At 39.9% G+C, this 19,948-nt stretch overlaps 1 protein-coding gene across 1 annotated transcript in view; it reads right to left on the bottom strand.

The window, feature by feature from the left end:
• Window positions 1–19,948, bottom strand: part of piwil2 (piwi-like RNA-mediated gene silencing 2) — a 68,990-nt gene that overhangs the window by 15,458 nt on the left and 33,584 nt on the right. Inside the window, exons 5-15 of the mRNA XM_037680725.1 lie at window positions 13,221–13,378; window positions 11,131–11,212; window positions 10,565–10,675; window positions 10,277–10,394; window positions 9,884–10,008; window positions 9,557–9,637; window positions 9,353–9,466; window positions 5,799–5,987; window positions 4,899–4,983; window positions 1,048–1,140; window positions 781–921 (exon numbers count right to left, since the gene is read on the bottom strand). Coding sequence (XP_037536653.1) covers window positions 781–921; window positions 1,048–1,140; window positions 4,899–4,983; window positions 5,799–5,987; window positions 9,353–9,466; window positions 9,557–9,637; window positions 9,884–10,008; window positions 10,277–10,394; window positions 10,565–10,675; window positions 11,131–11,212; window positions 13,221–13,378 — 1,297 coding nt within the window. The remainder of the gene's footprint in view (window positions 1–780; window positions 922–1,047; window positions 1,141–4,898; window positions 4,984–5,798; window positions 5,988–9,352; window positions 9,467–9,556; window positions 9,638–9,883; window positions 10,009–10,276; window positions 10,395–10,564; window positions 10,676–11,130; window positions 11,213–13,220; window positions 13,379–19,948) is intronic.

Genomic DNA, 19,948 nt, shown 5'->3' with positions numbered 1-19,948 from the left:
AAAAGATCCTTCTGTTATTTAGATTGAAAAAGTCTGCACAAAATATAGATCAATAAATCCATCACAAAAACTAAAGTGCAGGTGAAGTTTCCCAAAATAACTAAATAAAATGAAGCTTAAGATCTATTGAGCATAAATGTAACAATAAAATATATGTTTCCTTTAAATGAGCTATAACTTCCAAAACTTGACAAGGTGATCATCTGACCCTGAAGCTTGTGGTGTTTCATCTTCCTCTGTTCCTGCAGGAATGATTCATTTCTCTGATGCTCTGTCTTTCATCACCTGACTCTGTTCTTGATCCATGGACTGTGGATCTCAAGAGACAGACATGCGCGTGTTTGTACCGGCAGTTTAGAGCGGGGGAGACGCAGTCTGCAATGGCAGCCCAGAGCGGAGTGGGGAGAGAAAAAAAAGACAAGTGGCAGCTTAGAGCTGGGTGGAGACACAGCTGAGCCACGTGTTGTTTTTAGCTTTTTAGCTAGCTAGTATTGCGCGCAACTAATTAGCGTTACACCAGTACGACAGGTGGAGGGGGGTGCGCAGTTCTGTTTGGTTGTTCGGCTTGCAAGGTTCTGTAAAAGGGGCGGGGCGCCCTGACGTATTACGTCATGAAATTAGCATATCATGATGTCATTTTTTTTTTGCCCGGGCAAGCTTTTTTTTTAACCGGTATTATTGTGAACAATATGATATGGCCCAGCCCTAATTCCCAGTTATTTGTCATTTGTCCAAGCAGAACATGTGATAATATACTTTTATGAAGTTAAGCATTCTTACCATCACAATGTCAGAGCCAATCTCCAGTCCCCATTGGTCAAGCTCCTTTAAGCTCTCAGGACTGCCAGAGATATTCTTCAGAAGTTGCCTTATTGAAGAGGTGTGCTGTTCACTGCTCACATTGATGTGCATTGTCAAGTCCTATGATGTATCAAGATAAACATATCATGCAGATTCATATTCTATATATAGCCACCAGTTTTTGGTCATTCTTTGCAAACAGACCACATGCTGGGCTACTCTTCCACTGTATTAAAACAAACATACTTTCATTGCTCTGAAGTCCTTCCTCATTTTATCTGGGATTCCTGTCATGTAGGAAAGCTCTGGCACCAAAAGGATCTCTCCAGTGATGGTTTGCTGCAAGACAGAGACAGGTGTACAATGGAAAATATGGTTCCTAGACAACTGCTCAAGTTTACATGTTTGGATAAAGTTGAATCTTTTTTCATATCTTCAAGCCCATGGGAGAGAAAGATGGTTGGTAGCAAATCATGTTTCCAAAGTTAATAGAACTGAAAATCAATGCTGAAGAACTTTGTGGTCCCAGCTCAGAGAATCTAATAAATTATCAGGAGATAATAGAGCTGGGCAGCACAGTGGCTCAGTTGGTAGAGCTGCTGTCTCTCAGCAAGAATGTTAAAGGATTGCCTCCCGGCCTGAGACCTTTCTGGGTAGTTTGCATGTTCTCCCAGCTTTTTCTGGGTACTCCAGTTTTCCCACACAAACCAATGTTAGCATGTTAGGTTAGTTTAAATTGTCCACAGGTGTGAGAGAGAACAGTGTTTGTCTTCATCTTGCACTGTAACTGTTAGGAGAGTGGGTGTGCACATAGCATAGTTATATAACTTGGATTACTGTGCTGTGAACATCCCAAAAGGATTAACTCGTAGAACATTACATCCACCAGACAATTTGAGGATTCCCTAACCTTGATGATACCTCAATACAAGAGGTAAAAAGTAACAATGCTTGGGTTGACCGCAGCTCGTAGATGACCAAATAGTTTAAATCTGCAGGATACATTTGTGATATTACATTGAAGTGGTTAAGCTCAGTCAAACCTTACCAGCTGTACAGTAGTCCCTCGTTTATCACGGGGATCCGTATCCTGAAGCCCCGTAATAAGTGAAAAACCACCAAGTAGGAATAGTAGTACAAGTAGTAATTAGTAATTTATTTTAGTGTATATATATGCAGGAAGAAGCTTCTGCCACAGCTGTGGGCTGCACACACGTGCCAAATCATTTAAAATTATTTATTTTAAATTTTAAAAATCCATGCCGATCATGCAGCTCATCCATCAATCAGCCATTATGTATCATGTCCAATCTTACTTTGAAAAACCGCGATAGAGCGAGTCGCAAAAAACTAAACGCGAAGAAGCGAGGGACTACTGTATACTATTTGCAGGCCAAGTTGGAATGGTTTGCACTTCATTTCAAGCAGCCTATCAGCCGACTGCCCCAGCAACTAAAGGTGATTTATTTAGGAAATTTGTGTTGTCTACATTGATCCCGGCCCGAGACCTTTCTGGGTTGTCTGGACATTTGTGTTTTGTTTGTTTTTTTAATTGGAATTGCATAGCTGTCTTTTTAATCAATTTAAAAAATATATATATTCCTTTTGTGCTTTTTTAACTCATCTGTACAGCACTTTGGTCCTGTATTTTCTTAAGTGCTTTATAAATAAAGCTGGGTTAGAGTATAAGCTGTTAGAGGACACCATAAACTTAGATGAAGTTCATAGGTCATCCCTGATTTAAGGCTGGGCCATATCATATCGTTCACGATAATAGCGGTAAAAAAAAGTTTGCCCGGGCAAATAAATGATATCATGATATGCTAATTTCATGACGCAATACGTCAGGGCGCCCCGCCCCATTAACAGAACCAAGCACGCCGAACGACCACACCGAACTGCCCCCCCTCCCCACACACACACCTGTCGGTTCTGGTGTGACGCTAATAAGCTGTGCGCAATACTAGCCAGCTAAAAAGCTAAAAAACAAACAACGCGCGGCTCAGCTGTCTCTCCATCCAGCTCTAAACTGCAGGTACAGTCGACTCAACTGTCTCTCCCTCCCCCCGCTCTAAGCTGCCACTCGTCTTTTTTCTCTCCACTCCGCTCTGAGCTGCCGGTGTGGGTCTCCCATGCTCTAAACTGCCGGTACAAACACGCGCAGCTCAACTGTCTCTTGAGTTCAGTCGGTCCATGGACCAAGAACAGAGTCAGGTGATCAGAGACAGAGCATCAGAGAAATGAATCATTCCTGCAGGAACAGAGGAAGAAGAAACACCACAAGCTTCAGGGTCAGATGATTACCTTGTTACAAGTTCTGGAAGTTATAGCTCATTTAAAGGAAACATATTTTTTTGTTGTATATTACATTTATGCTCAACAGATGTTAAGCTTAATTTTATTCAGTTATTTTGGGAAACTGCACCTGCACTTTAGTTTTTGTGGATTTATTGATTATATTTTGTGCAGACTTTTTCAATCTAAGGTCGTTTTCACACTAGATAGTCTGGTAGACTCGGTTCGGTTCGGGACCAATATTCATGAGCTTTTGTTTCCATTTGAGCTGGTGCGTTTGCATTCACACTGCACTGTGCAGTCGACTCAACCTGTTGAACCAACCTATTCCCTCACTCGCCTGTGGGGGCGCTGCACCAAGAACTACTGAAAGAAACGACACAAAAACCTCTGAAGACACTTCTTCTTCTTCTTCTTCTGTAAATAAAAATAAAATGAAGTGGCATCAAGTTTTAGCAGTTTTATTTTGTCATTTTTCAAAAATGGACTTAACATGAGCAGAAGATGAGACAGAAGACCATGGAGAATATTGTTTCTACACAAGGCAGCTGACGGCTCCATATAAGGTCAGAGAAATGCGTGTTTGTTTACACTGTGGAGCGGGGTCCGGTCTGTTTACATTCACACTGTACTCGAACCGCGCTGGAGTTCTCTTCTACCGGACCGAGACCTAGGTTTTAGCCCGGGTCAGAGTTCGCCTTTTTGTTCCGTGACGGAGTTCGATGGCGCGTTCACACCTCCCCAAACAAACTGGACTTTCTAGGAAAACGAGCTAGAGTTCGATTAAAGCGGACTAAACAGGGCTAGTGTGAATGCACCCTAAATAACAGAAGGATCATTTTTATTTTTATACTTGGAGACTGAATACTTTACTAAATAAAGTAATTTCAGTAAAATTACCCCTTGTTTTTTTTTTATATTTTATGTAATACTGCAAAGCAACAGGTTAATTTTTTCAAATAAATAATGATTTCTGTTTTTTTTTTAATATCGCAACATTTATCGTTATCGTCAGAATGCTCTGAAATATCACAATATTATATTTGAGCCATATCGCCCACCCCTACCCTGATTCAAGGTGACACTTCCCTCCACCAGCAAATGCTTTGCTCTCCATATCTGAAGGGTTTACTCCTCTCCATGCTCATCATCTCTTCTACCCAGGTCTTCGCCCAGTTAACTCAAAGGAATGCATTCACTTACAAGTTATTCCTTCCTCTTTAGCGTGGTTCATATGAACAGATCTCAGATCTGACATCAACGCCTTCAGAAAGAACATGCCAAACACCTCCAAACAGAAAATGTAACTGTTTCCTTTGATTCTTTTTAATCTAAAATTTCACAATGCATGACTGTATAAATAACCCAGGCTTGAATTATAACAGTTTACACAAACTAATCATGCAGTTATTTCTTAATTTGGCTGATAATGATGACCAATAATGTACTAGGACGTTGTGCAATTTTTTTTTTGTTGTTGGTGCAGGTAAGCAAATGATTTACACAACAATGCAGTTGATCAAATTTCCCAATTTCTGCAGGTATTTTAATCTAACTCAAGTTCTTTGAAACATACATTTTCAAGTCAGTAAAAGGAAACAAGCAACTTCTGTGATACAAAAAAAAAAAAAAAGTGGTAGAAAGTAAAACTTATTGTAGCCACCAGATGGCAGTAGGTGTCTGTGACAAGAATTAATAAACACCAGCTGAGAGGTAAAAAAAGACTGCCTTATATGAAATATGGCGGTGTGTTGAGCTTTTAATATCATGCTGGTATAACCAATGCTGACTAGAAATTTTACCTTCCCTCCTGGTTTAGACCGCTCCTTTGGTAGATGCTTGAGTAAAGGTTGGTTCATCTCTCTGATTGTGATCCCATAGTTCTTGCTGGTAACATTATTGAAAAACATACAAAAAAACAAGGACTAACATAAATATAAACAACACACCACTGAACCTTCCATTGTTGGTCTGACAAAAACAACTGTTATTAGCCATGTTTACATGCACAACATTTTTTGACTGGATTGAAATGTTTTCAGATGAAATAATCCAAATGTATCGTTTACATGGGCACAATCTGTTCATGATGAGCGTTTACATGCAGCGGGCTTTGTTCTGAACAGAAGTACTGACATGTGCAGAGTGGTAAACTCTCCTTAAAAAAACACAGAAGAAGAAGTTCTACTTCCGGGATGAACGTAAACAAACCTGAGCACCCAAAATGGACCCGTGACAGGTTTTAATGATGGTGGAGACGTTGCTGCACTCCCTGACTGAGGTACAGGTGATGCAGATCATTTTGAGCTCTTTCAAAGTTTCTAGTAGAAATGTTGTCGCTCACTGATCAGTTTTACTTCCCCGACATGCTAATATTATTAGCATTAGCCAGGTAGAAATGACAAAGTCACACGTGCAGTCAGGTCAGTTTTTCACCATCAGATAAAAACGAACAGATCAAGTGTTTACATGAGCACCATTCGGGTTATGAATCGACGTAAACCACCCGTTTCGTTCTGATCACTATTTCGGAGCACGCTGAATAAACAAAAAATAATCCGGACAGGGTGTTTACATGACGCATTTTTAATCCGAACGGCCATTTGATCCAACTACTTATGTCCATGTAAACATAGCTATTGTAATTCAATGACTGTTTCCCTGCTCAGGTCTGGTGGATTCACAATGTACAGGAGACTCACCTGTAGTAGTCCAAAAAGGTGGTTTCAGTACCATTCATCAGAGTGACAGTGTCTTTTGGCGACTTATTCCACTCGATTGCATCAATGCGGTATGTGCGGTTGTTGTAACGGGTGATGACAATGTTGCCAACAAGTTCTTTGGTGCATTCGTCTTGGAAGTTCTCCTTGCTCTGTTGGTACAGCGTGTTCCTAAAGGACAACAATATGGAAGTTAATTTAGTCCTCTTTTAAACTCACTATCTGTCTTTTATGTCTCATTTTATTCTTTCAAACATAAGAAGAAATGAGAAAGAAATGCCACATTAGATCAATGGCGTACCACCAAATCATCTTAAAAGCATGTGTCCAAATTCAAAAAGCGTTCAATACAAAAACAACTGGACTTTATTTGTAACAGAAGACGTTTCGCTCCTCATCCGAGGAGCTTTCTCAATTCAAAGAGCAGTGAGTGAGGGGTTCAGGTTATAAGGCTGAGTGAGATAAGACACACACACATATGTAGGTTGGCATTGGCATTTTTGTATTGAACACTTTTTGAATTCATCATGTCCTGGATGACTGAGAATCTTCACCATCTTCCAAAGAAATGGGGCAAAGAATAATGAGCATAAGAAGTTCAAGGACAAGTGCATTAATACTCTAAAAGCTGTTATTTAAATCCGACTTCATAATGAAATCTGGTGTCTATACACATCATCCCTGAATAACTTGTTCATAGTACATTCTTTGTTAAAACATGCATGAGTGCCCACAAAGAGCAGAAGCACAACAACAGAACAAAGGGGGATTCTTGTCAGAACTGCATTTAAAGCATTTTGTAGCAAATTGTCAAGACATCTAGAAAACTCATTTTGATGTGTGGTGACAATAAATTGAAAAAGAGAAGCTATTTTAACAAATATGTAACACTGTTAATAGAATGTGACGGTATGTGTGTACAAACCGGATTCCAAAAAAGTTGGGACACTAAAATTGTGAATAAAAACTGAATGCAATGATGTGGAGATGGCAAATGTCAATATTTTATTCGTAATATAACATAGATGACAGATCAAAAGTTTAATCTGAGTAAATGTAACATTTTAAAGGAAAAATATGTTGATTCAAAATTTCACAGTGTCAACAAATCCCAAAAAAGTTGGGACAAGTAGCAATAAGTGGGTGGAAAAAGGAAATTGAGCATATAACGAACTGCTGGAAGACCAATTAACACTAATTAGGTCAATTGACAACATGATTGGGTATAAAAAGCTTCTCAGAGTGTCAGTGTCTCTCAGAAGCCAAGATGGTAAGAGGATCACCAATTCCACCATTGTTGCACAGAAAGATAGTGCAGCAAAACCAGAATGGTGTTACCCAGCGTAAAATAGCAAAGACTTTTAAGTTATCATCATCAACCATGCATAACATCATCAAAAGATTCAGAGAATCTGGAACAATCGCCGTGCGTAAGGGTCAAGGCCGTAAAACTCTACTGGATGCTCATGATCTCCGGGCCCTTAAACGTCACTGCACCTCAAACAGGAATGCCACTGTCAAGGAAATAACAGAATGGGCTCAGGAATACTTCCAGAAAGCATCGTCAGTGAACACAATCCACCGTGCCATCCGCCGTTGCCAGCTGAAACTCTACAGTGCAAAGAGGAAGCCATTTCTAAGCAAGCTCCACAAGCTCAGACATTTGCACTGGGCCAGGGGTCATTTAAAATGGAGTGTGGCAAAATGGAAGACTGTTCTGTGGTCAGATGAGTCACGATTTGAAGTTCTTTATGGAACACTGGGACGCCATGTCATCCGGACCAGAGAGGACAAGGATAGCCCAAGTTGTTATCAACGCTCCGTTCAGAAGCCTGAATCACTGATGGTATGGGGTTGCATGAGCGCTTGTGGCATGGGCAGCTTGCATGTCTGGAAAGGCACTATTAATGCAGAGAACTATGTTCAGGTTCTAGAACAACATATGCTCCCATCTAGACGTCATCTCTTTCAGGGAAGACCCTGCATTTTTCAACACGATAATGCCAGACCACATTTTGCAGCAATCACAACATCATGGCTACGTAGGAGAAGGATCCGGGTACTGAAATGGCCAGCCTGCAGTCCAGATCTTTCACCTATAGAGAACATTTGGCGCATCATAAAGAGGAAGGTGCGACAAAGAAGGCCCAAGACGATTGAATAGTTAGAGGCCTGTATTAGACATGAATGTGAGAGCATTCCTATTTCTAAACTTGAGAAACTGGTTTCCTCTGTCCCAAGACGTCTGTTGAGTGTTGTAAGAAGAAGGGGGGATGCCACACAGTGGTAAAAATGGACTTGTCCCAACTTTTTTGGGATTAGTTGACGCCATGAAATTTGGAAACAACAGATTTTTCCCTTAAAATGATACATTCTCTCAGTTTAAACTTTTGATCTGTGATTTGTGTTCTATTCTGAATAAAATATTAGATGTTGGCACCTCCACATCATTGCATTCAGTTTTTACTCACAATTTGTTTAGTGTCCCAACTTTTTTGGAATCCGGTTTGTATTAGGAATGTGCGATATGGCATAAAATTCATTTCACGATATGCATTGTGAAGGGTGGCGATAATGATATATATCGCAATATGTTTTGGGTATAAAACTTAATAGGAATTTTTCTAAAAGCATAGGGTGTCCTTTTGCCATCATATATTTTGAATTAAGAAAATTCCACTACTAGGTCCAGAGAGTTTTTAAATAATAAACAAATCAATATTAGGCTTCTTGCTTGTAGTGCAAAACAGTGCAAAATATATAAAATGTAGTTTTAGACATACGTTTTAAACAAAAGAATATGTTGTTAACAGTTTCCAGTCTTACAAATGAACAGCAACAGAGCAGCATTTTACACCGAAACACTTCAACCTCCAAACCTCTAGTGGGCGACTCCTTCTACTTTAAGGAGAGCTGACACAAAATGACTCTGTGGCTTTGATCAGAGGGTCTCGCAGTAAAATCACACAACACAGCGTTCTTTTCACAGATCAGAGAGCAGGTTTCTCTAAAGCTGACCAACGCTTACTTTAACTTGCGATGGAAAAAAAAACAACTTTTGACAGAACACAGCATTTTGCGCATGCGTCAGAATACGGCAACACTACGGCAAGCCGGGCGTAGTTAGCTTGTAACTTCGCTACTTATTAGCTCTCGAAGAAAAGACTTTAACGCCACTTGCGCACAGTTTTCAACTAAAAAAAGTAACAATTAAATCTGACAGCTCTGATTTTACACTTGAACACCATTTACGCACAGTTTTCAACAAAAAAAAGTAACTATTAAATCTGACAACTCTGATTTTACATCAGACACAGCATTACTGCGGTTAGCCGGTAGAAGACAGATCTCTATCGAAGGCTAAATTTTCTATCGTTTCTACCGTGTACTGTTTATATCGAGCATTCCTAGTGTGTATACATGTGACATGTTTACTGCAGTTTTATTTTAAGATTGCAGACTAAAATAATAAAAATATCACAACTAGAATTGTGATTTTGAGCCAATGGTTGTTTCATTTTGCTGTGTGAACTTACATGACATCCAGCACAGAGTCATTCCGTAAAACTTTGTGAGCCACATCTACAGACACGTACAGACCTCCATCTGTGTGCTTAATAGCAGTAGAATAGCCTGGCCACACCTGAAGTCTACAAGACACAGAGGGGGAGATGAATTTAGAAATAGGATTACAACAGCAGAAATGTTAGTCTGAAATTGAATTAAATCCCATTACTAACCGATGTTTGTCAATAATGACTGCACTTTCTGGATCATAATGACCTCTGCCCACCAGCTTCAGTCCGAGGATTTTCATTACTCTTGAAAAACAAGAACTTAAGTCATATTGTATCAACCTTACAGCACCAGTGTCAGCACAGCGGTGAAAATGGGTTTGAGTCTTAAATATTAAGAGCTTGAATGGATCTAAAGGAGGAAAGTATTTCATTGTTTTGTAATGCTGCTGTGTTAAAACAAGTTCAGAAAAATATTAAGGATCATTTAGTGTTTAAACAAATTTAAAATTGTCAAGCGTGAATAAAATATATATATATTTCAAGGACTACCTTCTCAGCACCACATTGTAGAAAGGAATGCAAAGATCAGAACTTGGCGGCAAAATCTTCTTCATCTGGATTCTGATTTCTATTTCTTCATTATCGGTCCTTCTCACACTCTTAAGTACAACTTCCTGCATGTAATCAGAATGATTGATTGTCTCTCCAAACAAATGATCACACAACAGCATTATTGTCAAGTTTTGCCTCATGTTCTAATTTTTTTAATTTGTAGGTGAACAAAAAACCCCCCCCCAAAAAAACACCTCACTTACTGTATTTAAAACACCTTGAAAAATAATCTTAAGAAGTTTATCATAATCCGAGGATTCATGTTTTTGAAAACGTTAAGTTCAGGTCTGTCTTCTCATTTTAAGCAGCAACAACATAACTGCAACTTACATGGTTCAGCTTAACAGGAAGGTACAGTATGGAGCCATCAAAAGCCACTACGTCCCCCGTGGCTGAACGATGATCTTTCATCATTCCAAAACGCATAGCCATCGATTCAACGTTTGGACTGAAAGGACAAATAAATCAAACAAGATTCAATTCTAATAAACTAATAAAAAGAACACACAAGTAGCTCTCAACTAACAAGCTCTCATTCACAAAATATTATTTGAGTCACTTATGATACAACAAAATACAGGTTTTTAATGGCTGCAAGTTAAAGTAAATGACACTTACGTAAACGTAACATGATACTGGTACACAGCTTCATTCTTGCATTTAACTGGGATGTGATTTGACCCAATCGTTATGGGAGCTCCTTTACTTCCAGCTTTATTAACTGGCTCACTGAAGAGAGAAAACAAGCACAACATTTTTTTATTTTACAATTTTTTGATTCAAGAAGTAGCACGCTTCAGTAAACCACAAGCAGTGTCCTTGATAACGACTGCCAACGTTTGTGTGATGTATAAATAAGTTATTTACTCAGAAAATTTTCATTTGTTGACAATGTCTAGAAAATATACAATTTGCTGTTTCATTGAAGCCTTTCTTTGATGGTGGTGATGCAGGGTTGTAATGTGTGAGTTAAGTTAAAGCTTTGGTAAACTAAACTGCAGGACATTACTCTATCTCAGGGTGTTCCTAATGAAGTGATTGAACGAACACCAGATAAGGTAAAAAAATTAAATAAGACAGCAAAGTGCTGAAAGACCGACATGCCAGCTTGGTATGTTATGACCAAGTGATGGGATCTGTAAAGTTCTATCTTATTTTAAAGCAGAAGATGGAAGCATACGTACCATACTGCCTCCATTTTCAACTCCTGTTTTGGTGGAGCACTAGTAGAAAGCACATCTGTCGCTGTCACAGAGAGCAAAACTCCTTTTAATTATTTACATTATATCAAACACACACAAAATATAAATCATAATGCACTATTTTGGACAACTCAAGTGTTACACAATTATACTTTTTTCCTCCTTTCGGCTGCTCCCTTCTTCAGGGGTTGCCACAGCGAACTGTTGCATGAAGACTTGGCAATTATTTTTATGCCGGATGTCCTTCCTGACACAACCAGGGATTCATTTGTAAAACAACTGATGACGGAACACAAATAGCAAGCGGTCCAGCAGGAAGGGGGGTGTCTTGTGTGTGTGTGTCTGTGTGCGTGTGTGTGTGTGGGGAGGGGGTCCGTGGTTCCTCCCCCAGAAAATTTGGAATAAAAAATATGTCATTTCCTGCATTTTGGTGTATTTTAACAGGTTGTTAAACATCTGTAAACATTTGATTAAATTGATTAAAAACAGGTCTCTGTTGTAAATGACGAGGCTCAATAAGACCAACAACCTGTATAAATAAAGGTTGAATTGAAATTACTATTTTAGAGAGCGGTAAAAAGAGCCGCCCCGATTCTATCAAGTGTCTTAACCCCCCCCCCCCCCCCCACACACACACACACAAACTTCAATGTCCAACCCAAACTCTTCTCAGCTGAATTCAGTCCTGCGTGTTGTTCTGCTCCAATCTCCATCACCACTGCCAGGTGCTTCAATTCTCTGTTGTCCAGATAAGGACAATCCATCCTTCCATTTATTTTAGATAATAAATTGGACTGTCTTTTTGACATTTTGATGCTGTTATTTTGACTAATTTTGAAACGTGCAATGTGAATAATACACATCAAACATTTCACTCATATATTTTATTATTTATTATCTTTGAAATATATGCAGGAGTTGACACATTAGCAGTTGTGCGCGCTCTGCAGAGATGTCTGGAGACGCTCCTGTGTGTAAAATGTGCACTGTCAGCAGGGTACACAGCTGAGCAAGTGAAGCTGACACTCCACCCACGTCAAAAACTCCAGTAAATATGATGAGTGGTTAGTGCTACGTTTGTGCTGTTAAAATGTTTGTTTGTGCTGCTTTGGTTTCTGAGACACAGCTGAAGGTGGATGAAGACGCTTCATCCCTGAGGGACATGCGGTCAGTCTTTCTGCTGGCAGCAGCGTGTCCACGAGCTGTTGCGCCTGCTGCTGCAGTAACATTCACTCCACAGAACATGGACAATGTCTCCTGTTGTTGTATTTTTAATAAATAATCAATATAAAAATGCGCCATGACTTTTATGGGCGGAGAAATGATCTGACGGATCTGATGGAATAGTTGCCTGAATGCACACGGTGCAAATAAGGGAGTTTCCGGATCTTGTTCCAGCAGGATCCGGCTCAAATTAACCACTGGACACAACCATAGACCACCGAGCTACCACAGCCCTCTGAGTGGAGCAGAGAGCTGCTATCTAGGGTGCCTGGGGGAGCAGATGGTGGAGGTTAAGGGCCTTGTTTAAGGGCCCAGAGTAGGGCAATTAATGGTGGAGACAGGTGTGGGTGCTTCACCTACCCCACCAACATTTTGATGTCATGCTGGGAGTTGAACCGGCGATCTTCCAATCACAGGCTCACCTTCTCCAACCTCTGTGCTACCACTCCTTGTTACACAATTATACTATAACCAATTAAAATATATCAATAGGTCATACACTGTGATTTTAGAAAATATACTAAGTAAAAAGACATTTTACAAGCAACAATCTAATGGGGGCTGAGATGGGGCAGAGGCAGGGCAGCCGACCCAGGACCCAAAATTCCCAGGTTTGATCCCCAGTCATTGCACATCTTGTGGTGTCTCTGAGAAGGACACCCTATCCCCAATTGCTTGCACCACCTGAGTGCATCCCAGGTGCGATGGGTTAAATGCAGAGAGCCAATTTCACCATTGTATGGGAACATACAACGATGACAACGTAACACATTATTATTATGAAGGGAAAATGTTGGGTTTTTACTTTGACTGTTTGTCACTGCAAGTTTTTATTACTTTCTTTTTACCTGCTGAGGGAGGCTGGGAGGGAACAGCTGTTTGGGGCTCAGATGATGGTGTCTTGATCTGACCTGGAGGAAAAGGTGGAAGCAAAGTGTGCCCTCGTCCCATTCCAAGCTGTGGCATAGCATCTCTCCCAATCCCCACCATCATCTGAGAAAACAAACTTTGGACATGGAAAGTGTAATAATGAACCAACCAATCCATCAACTTTAATTATACAGCATTTGTACAGAGACAACTATAAATAACATAAAATACAAAAATAATACAATTGTACAAATATATTAATCATAAAACCATAATATTAAACAGTGCAAAAAAAAAAATTTAATCGTTAAGTTTAACAATAAAAAGATGTTGGACATAAGTCAAGAAGCCTGGGCTGCATGTTGGTTTTATGCTGACAATGTTTGAAGCAGGTCTATGATAAGGATTGTCCTGAGCCCATCTTAAGAATTTGATTGGGTGCCGAAAAGTATCACTGGTTGTTATGAGAGTAGAAAACGACACTCAGCTCCTGATTTTTGTTGTCAGACGTTTATCTGTGGACTTAATACTCCTGCTGCCCTTGGGTCAAATAGCTCCATGAGATCTGGCGAGTCATTCTGACTCAAGGGCTTGATACAGTGTGCCCAGGGGCGGACTGGCCATGGGGAGCGCCGGGACATTTCCTGGTGACCTGCCCCAGTCTGCCCGCCGAGGGACTGGACTAAAGGCTCGATTCAAGTCGCGCTTTATTTTAAATAAACAATCCGCTCTTGCACCGAACTCACTCAGGTGTCACTGAAGCTCCCCTGTCCCTCCCTTCCCTCTCTGAGGCTGTGTCTGTCACAGAGTGGTGACAGCCACCCACGTGAAAAATTCCAGCAAATACAATGAGCAGTTAGTGCTTCCTTTAGGCAGAGACACATGCTTGTGTGCCCGCCCACGTGCACTCACGTCCCCAACGTTTGTATGTTTGCACGCAGTACGCACATCTCTGGGTCCGAATGGAGTGAGAGAAACAGCCAAAAGAAGAAGAAAGGTGGAGCAGTGAGAGAGAAAGAGAGGATGAAAAAAGAGAAGAGCACTGATGCAGCAAAGTGCAGTAAATTAATGTTTGTTCGTGGAGCAGGTAAGACAAACACTTGTGGTGAAAAGTGAAAACTCTTTATAACCTGTCAGCACAACTAGCTTAATGAGGTTATTTCCACTTTGAGGAACATAACTGAGCATAAACTGACTTAATAGAACAAATGTTTTAAGTTTTTACAAAGGATATTGCAAAATATATAATTTAACCATATTAAACTTTTTTTTTTTTTTTTCAGATCCTATTCGTTAACCATTGAATAGGATCTGGAAAAAAAAGTTTAATGCTGAAATGTCCAAGAATTCAGACTTTTTTTTTCCTATCTAAAAAAGTTAAGTCAGGTCCTCTAGACGGATTAAAAAAAAAACCACTAAAAACTTGTTGAAAAGTTTCATCTTTAATCTAAAAGACTGTCAGTCTGAGGAGCTGCAACAAACTTGGGGGCCGTTTACACGGCACATATTTTTTGAGTGCATCCGCAGCTTTCTCTCTGCGGTTCTGCTGATCATTTGCACGACACCAGTGGCCCCCCTCTTTGAATCCGAAGGTTTCTGACCCCACCTTCCTGAGTGGAGGTTTTTCGCTGACCGCCCGCTGATAATGTAAACATCTCCTGCTGAGGCTTTGTGTTAAACCACATGTACACACACACGCACGGATCAACGCTATATTTCTATCAACATGGCGGCGGACACACTGCTTTCTGAACTACGACTGATGGAATATATTTTAATCTCGTAGTTAATCTACGTCAGATTCCAGGTCCTGTGACCAACATTTGTGTTGCAAGAGACACAATCTGATCCAGTTCTAATATCACTGTTTATAGAACGAGGCACGCGTACACGTCGCGCTGCACTAGAACATACTATGTGCTAAATAACAAGTTTAATAACAATAAACAGTATTTATCTTAAATTTGCGATATATAATGAAGCTATCTGGACATTATGTAATTCAAATTATGTGATTACAATGATGCTAAACATATTGCATGTTATTAAAGTTGAAAATGAAGACATCAGGTTTAATTTTTATTTTATTTATTTATTCAACACCACAAACTGTATGTCACACAAACACTGATAATTAAACTGAACACACTATTAAAACAAGTTAACTGTAAACTGCATTAATGAACTGGACTCTTGTTTTCATCCTGGATGTCCCACGTTGTTTATCTGGCTTGTTCAGGCTGTCACTCCTTTGATTAATGCAACTAAAAACATTCAATGGATTGAATAAAAGAACTGAGGGGAATTTTAAATAAATAGTTCATCCAACATCTCTCTCTTCGACGTCTTCCTGCAGTTCATCTGGGCCGAGCCTCGTTCAGAACCGGTCCGCCTGGTGGAAGGACAGCTTCTTCTTCTTTCAGGAAAAATAAAAACTCAGTTGGTTGTTTTGTAACCGAAGTAAACACAAGCTTACATTATTAAGAACATTTGATTTACCTGCAGTAAATTAGATACTGATTATCCCGGAATAAAGTCCGACATCGTCGACTAGGTTCTGGTCCACTCAGCGACCAGTGTGGAGCTGTTAGACGAAGAGGTCCCGCTTGGCGTCAAATCTGTCAACTCTCATCCAAAACCCAGCTTTAACTTGTTGTTATGTTGTTGTTAGCTCATTAACCCAGAGGAAAACAGCGTGCCGAGGCAGCATGCATGCGCATTATGTGATGGTACAAAATTCACAGCTCCATCTAATGACCCGGCATGGTAACTACAGCGAATTCAGGAGGGCGGGAGGGAATCCTCCGGATTCATGTAAACCCAAAATCCGACCGTGTCAACGCAAATTTTTTCCTCTAATTAACATACCAAAAAACCTATGGATCAACCAGTTTGTTGTTGACATCCAGAACTAGCTGTTCACATGATCAAGGAGGACCATCAGCCTAATGACTGATCATTAGCACCCTGATGATTGCTTGCTATTCACGGGGGCTGAGTGATACTGATACTATAAATGAGTCCTCGAGGCTCAATGGGATTAACCTGTCTAAATACAGGTTGAATGAAAATACTAGTAATAACAGCATTGTAAGAGGAGGACAGTTGAACACGGAGGCCTCTGCATCTGTTTAATGATGGATGGTTTCTTTTCACAAAGATGGCCTCCTTCACTCCTCTCTCAAACCATCGTTCCTCTCTATCCAGGGATGTGAACATCTTCATCCCTGAAAGAGTGACCTCTGGCCTGGAGATGAGTGTAGACCACAGAGTCCTGGCCTGATGATGTTGCTCTTCTGTGCTGGGCCAAAGAGCAACATAATCAGGCCAGGACTTGTTCTATGAACATAGCCAATACATACAAATAATCAGTTAGTGAAAATGAATAGATGGGAAATTATGACATGTAATTCAGTCACATGTTACCTTGAGCATTTAGAGAGTGGAATAAAGTTTATTCTATTTCAAAAACTAAACAAAGTTTGGGAAAATGTAAAAAATGATAAAGGCCAGCAGCCAACCCCCAGTTATAAACAGGAAGTACCACATGTTCATCTGTACGAAGGCAACTGCCGGTAAATCCTCCGTTATTTGTCATAATTACCTTGTACACTTAATGGTTGAATTTAAGGTTAATGCTTAAAGCTAGTTGTGCTTTGTTTTGTGTATTTTATATGTAGATATATGTTGTAATTTCTGGTTGCATAGTCTTTGTTATAATCAGTTAAAACTAAAATGATTTGTACAAAGTGTTTAATAGGTTGTGTAATGTCAAATTTACACTATTACATACTGAATTTCTTGCCCTGTGTCACTCTGCGGCATGAAAACATCTACTGCAGTAACTATTTGAAGTTATTAGCAGCTTAGATTTATTATTTTATTTTTTGCCTGTGTTCTTTGCCTTAATGTTGTCTGATAAGGCAGAAATGCCTCACAAAACGTGCACTGAGCTTCACTACCTCCACCATTACAGCTATCTTTGTTCGTTTGTCCGAGGTTAGCTCAACCTGGGTTACATTTCCTCGTGGGCCAAGCGATTATACCATTCACATAAAATATTTTATAATGTTCTTATAGAAATAATTCCTGAATGTTGTTCATACTGTACAATTGGGTACGGCTGCAGTAGACCTAGCCCATTACTGGAGTTTTAATTAGATATTTTAAGCTATTGATAGCATGATGGATGATGATCATATTGCTTTATACTAGGCTATTGGTAAGGAGTGATTATTATTATTGTTTCATATTGGCTAGTGATTTTTTTCCCCTAAAAGCTAACTTAGGCTACACTAGGTTTCTTAGACTGTGGCTAGGATGCGTGAGAGAAGCGGAGTGTGCTCTATTCACACAAGGAGAGCTGTTGGTAAGGCTACCTCTTGTGTCATTAACTATAATAGTTACTGAATCAAGTGTTAACTTGTGTAGGTAAAACTAGATGTTAAACAACCCATTAAAATACACCAGAATGCAGGAAATGGCATCTACGCCACCCCCACCCCCCTCAAAATTACAAATGATTCCGATGGCAATGGCCACCATGCTGCTAAACAAGTACACATTTGGCATCTTATGGTGTTCAAATTGCACTTAACTCAGTCTTTGTGGTTTGTATTAATCGGGTGGTGGTGGCTTGAGATGGTATCAAATTCCCGACCTGGATTATTGTCCCAGTCTGCCCCTGAGTGTGCCTAAATGTCATTGGTTTGGAAGTTGTTTTAAATAGAAAACTAGAGCATTTTAGTAGCTACTTAGAGCATTCATACATAATTCAGGCATTTCCCACAAATTTAAGACATTTTAAATTCAAGCACTTGGTTGAGTGCACCAAGTTCACCCAGCGAACTTCTAATGCTAGCACACAGCCTTCCCAAAAACTTCTGAGTAGAAGGCTGAGAGCAAGAGGCTGGAGTCATTTCCCAGCAGAAACACATACAGGTTGTGTGGTGAAAATGTTGGTGAATGTAAACTGTTCAATCACTGATCACTGATGAAAATGTCTTAGCATCACAGGCATGAAAATAGTTATGAAGTCATATCAGCAGCAGATGTCAATCAATTTTGTAGAGTGAGATAACATACATGAACAAGGAGTGGTGGTACAGAGGTTAGAGAAAGAGGACCTGTGATTGAAAGATTGCTGGTTCAACTCCCGGTACCGACAACATCAAAATGTTGGTGGAACAGGTGAAACACCCACACCTGTCTCCACCCTCATTTGCACCACCTCTGGACCCTTGAGCAAGGCACCATCTGCTCCCCTGGGCACCATAGATAGCAGCTCTCTGCTCCACACAGAGGGCTGTGGTAGCTCGGTGGTCTGTGGTTGTGTCAGGAAGGACATCTGGTGTAAAGATAATACTCAAGTCTTTGTGCAACTTAGTTCACTGTGGCAACCCCTGAAGAAGGAAGCAGCCGAAAGAAAAAGAAAAAGAAGATAACATTCATCAACAACCTAATAAAGATATATTTCACAATGAATTTATCTTTATTATTTATCTTGCAGCAGCCCCAGCTGAATGTATGTAGCTCAAAAAATTTATTTTGCTTTCTGTAACTACAGACAAGATCATAAAATCTGATCAATATCAAAAGCATCATATTGTTTATATTTGAATAAGACGGTTTTAACCCTTTAACTTTATGACTATATATTAAAATGGAGTCTCTGAGAGGCTGTGTCTTTCCCGATAGAGCAACTGAAATCAGTCATGTGACTATGACGCGCCGAGAGTGGACTGACTCCAAAAAAAATAAAAATAAATAAAACATCAGTCAGAGTAGGTGGCGCCACGCACTTGAGTAGGCGGGGAAATCGCCATGTCAATTTGTCAAAAGTAGTTTTTAATTGTGTTTAGAGCTGGACAATAATTCAATATAGATATTTGTCACAATTAGGGCTTTAACAGACTACTCGAGTAATCTACACATCGATTCCTAGGACATCTATCGAGTTTTTTATTTCACGTCGAGTATTCATGGTGACGTCATTACGTCGCCGTTACATCATTGCGTCACGTGATCCGCACCGGCGCGGGTTACAAAATGGATTCCTCCAAGCAGACAGATGGAGCGGAGCAGGCCCAGTCTTGGCAAACGGGTAGAAATGCATCAATAGTCTGGAAATATTTCACTAAAGATGAATCTTCCTGTTCAACTACCATAAGGAAAAAGAAAATGAATAAACTTTTTGACCGTTTGGAGCGCGTTGCGAAACGGTGTTATACCATATTTTGTGACCACCGTATACTGTGACAGTAGGGGGCGGTGTTGCATGCACTGTTGCAGAATATGGTGTAACACCGGGTCCAAGCGACCGAACCAGAAACAGCTTCCTCTGACCTTGTTTCACAAACAAAAAGCAAAAAATATTAATCTCTAAACTTATAAAAACCTATAAACATATTAATCTTTAAAACTAAACCTAATGCGCAGCACTGCGGGCGGTGGTGCGGGGTGGTCAATTGCCCCACTGTTTTTAGTATTGTTTTTGAAGTACCGCATGTTTCTTTCAATTTTGCAGCTTAATAATAATATCTAATAGTTTAGTTTTTCCTGTGACTTATTTGCAGTATGATAAATGGTAGGAGCATAATATATGCTCCCAATGTTTTGTTGGTCTTTTTTGTAAATAATTACCTTTTTTTGTGGTTTTATTTATTTTTGTATCTTTAGATCCTATGATGTCATCAAGTACTCGAGT

The sequence above is a fragment of the Nematolebias whitei genome, chromosome 8 (assembly GCF_014905685.2).
Source record: "Nematolebias whitei isolate Nwh7 chromosome 8, NemWhi1, whole genome shotgun sequence".
In the NCBI taxonomy this organism is placed as follows: Eukaryota; Metazoa; Chordata; class Actinopteri; order Cyprinodontiformes; family Rivulidae; genus Nematolebias; species Nematolebias whitei.
Note: the sequence above shows the minus strand (reverse complement) of the source record. Positions and strands in the feature narration are given on the sequence as shown.